The sequence below is a fragment of the Cebus imitator genome, unplaced genomic scaffold, assembly GCF_001604975.1.
Source record: "Cebus imitator isolate Cc_AM_T3 unplaced genomic scaffold, Cebus_imitator-1.0 Scaffold15, whole genome shotgun sequence".
NCBI lineage: Eukaryota > Metazoa > Chordata > Mammalia > Primates > Cebidae > Cebus > Cebus imitator.
The window spans coordinates 9,831,171-9,832,775 of NW_016107330.1; the positions used below are offsets into that span (position 1 = coordinate 9,831,171).

Below are 1,605 nucleotides of genomic sequence, written 5' to 3' on the forward strand. Positions count from 1 at the left end.
GCTAGGATTACAGGTGTGAAGCCACTGCGCCTGGCCTGAATCTCTTTAGTTGATATTCTTTGTACCAGGAAAAAAAAAATTATGTCCAGGAGCAGTGGCTCATGCCTATAATCCCAGCATTTTGGGAGGTTGAGGTAGGACTGTATGAGGCCAAGAATTTGAGACCAGCTTGGGCAATATACTGGGACCCCCCGTCTCTACAAAAAATAAAAATAAAATTAGCTAGGCATGGTGGTGCATACCTGTAGTCCCAGCTACTTGGGAGACTGAGGCAGGAGGATGTTTTGTGCTCAAGAAGTTGAGGTGGCAGTGAGCCATGATCGTGCCACTGCATTCCAGCCTGGGCAACAGAGTCAGAGCCTGTCTCAAAAAAAAAAAAAAATTATGCTTCTATATTATCATACGTTCAACCTCAAGATTTTCTTTCCTCTGTCCAAATTATGTTCATCTATTTCTATGAATCAGAGGTAATATTTACTGATTTCTGTGCAGATAGATGTAATCAATTATCTTTAGAGGTATTTTTGTCTAAATTTTGGAAATGGTTTATTTATTTATTTTTTGACTGTCCTAAATTGTTTATTAGGTATGAATTTTACAAACTTTACTTATATTAGCGGTAACGGTGGAGCTGGAGAGTATTGCGCCTTCTCCAGGCTGCCCGGCGAGAACCACCAATAGTGTGGTGGAACTTATGGCCCTTTCCAAGGCCACGGCTCTTTCAGCCTGCAGATGTCAGCCCACGCATCTCCCTGTGTTTGTGGACTGGTTTGGTGATCCACTGGGTGTCAGGATTTCTTCTGATAGCTTTATGGAATGGATCAATGAGAATAACCTCAAAAAATTTGTATGTGGAATCTTCGCCAACCCAGTAAGAATTCAGGACTCTTAGAGCCCCACAGTGGCGTCCAACTCGCTCCTCTGCAACAGACTGAAGGCTTCGAGCAAACTTCAGCTGGTTAACACCATGATGGACAGGCTTGCCGTATGTTGCACCCTTAGGAACTGGGCGTTTTCGGCCACCACGGCGAACACGAATCCTATATATAACGTAACCTTGCTTGGCCTTGTAGCCCAGTCGGCGCGCTTTATCAGGCCGGGTGGGGCGGGGAGCCCTGTGGAGAGCAGAGAGCTGGCGGTATTGCCAGCAGCGGACCCTCAGAAGGAAGCACATGACATCAGACTGCTTCTTTCTCCATAGCTCCTGGATGTACTTGTATGCACCCATCTTGGCTTACCTGATGGCTGCCGCCAGACGGGGAAATGGTTTATTATTCCTGTTTTGCATGCTGCAGAAACAGCTAAATTTCCTTGTTAGTTTCCTGATTCCAATTTGAACCCTCATCAGACCTTTCACATTTTATTTTATTTTATTGAGAGTCTCGCTCTGTTGCCCAGGCTGGAGCACAATGGCATCATCTCGGCTCACTGCAACCTCCGCCTCCTGGGTTCAGGCGATTCTCCTGCCTCACCCTCCTGAGTAACTGGGATTACAGGCATGAAATACCATGCCTGGCTAATTTTTTGTAGTTTTAGTAAAGAAGGGGTTTCACCATGTTGGCCAGGCTGGTCCTGAACTCCTGATCTCAGGTGATCCGCCCCCCT

General features: G+C 46.2%; 1 protein-coding gene across 1 annotated transcript; it reads right to left on the reverse strand.

Annotated features, from left to right (window-relative positions):
- Window positions 1-557: 557 nt before the first annotated feature.
- Window positions 558-1,264, reverse strand: LOC108287588 (60S ribosomal protein L15-like). Its single transcript, XM_037730344.1, has one exon. The coding sequence runs from the start codon at window positions 1,226-1,228 to the stop codon at window positions 722-724; it is 507 nt and encodes a 168-aa protein (XP_037586272.1). The 5' UTR covers window positions 1,229-1,264; the 3' UTR covers window positions 558-721.
- Window positions 1,265-1,605: the final 341 nt, after the last annotated feature.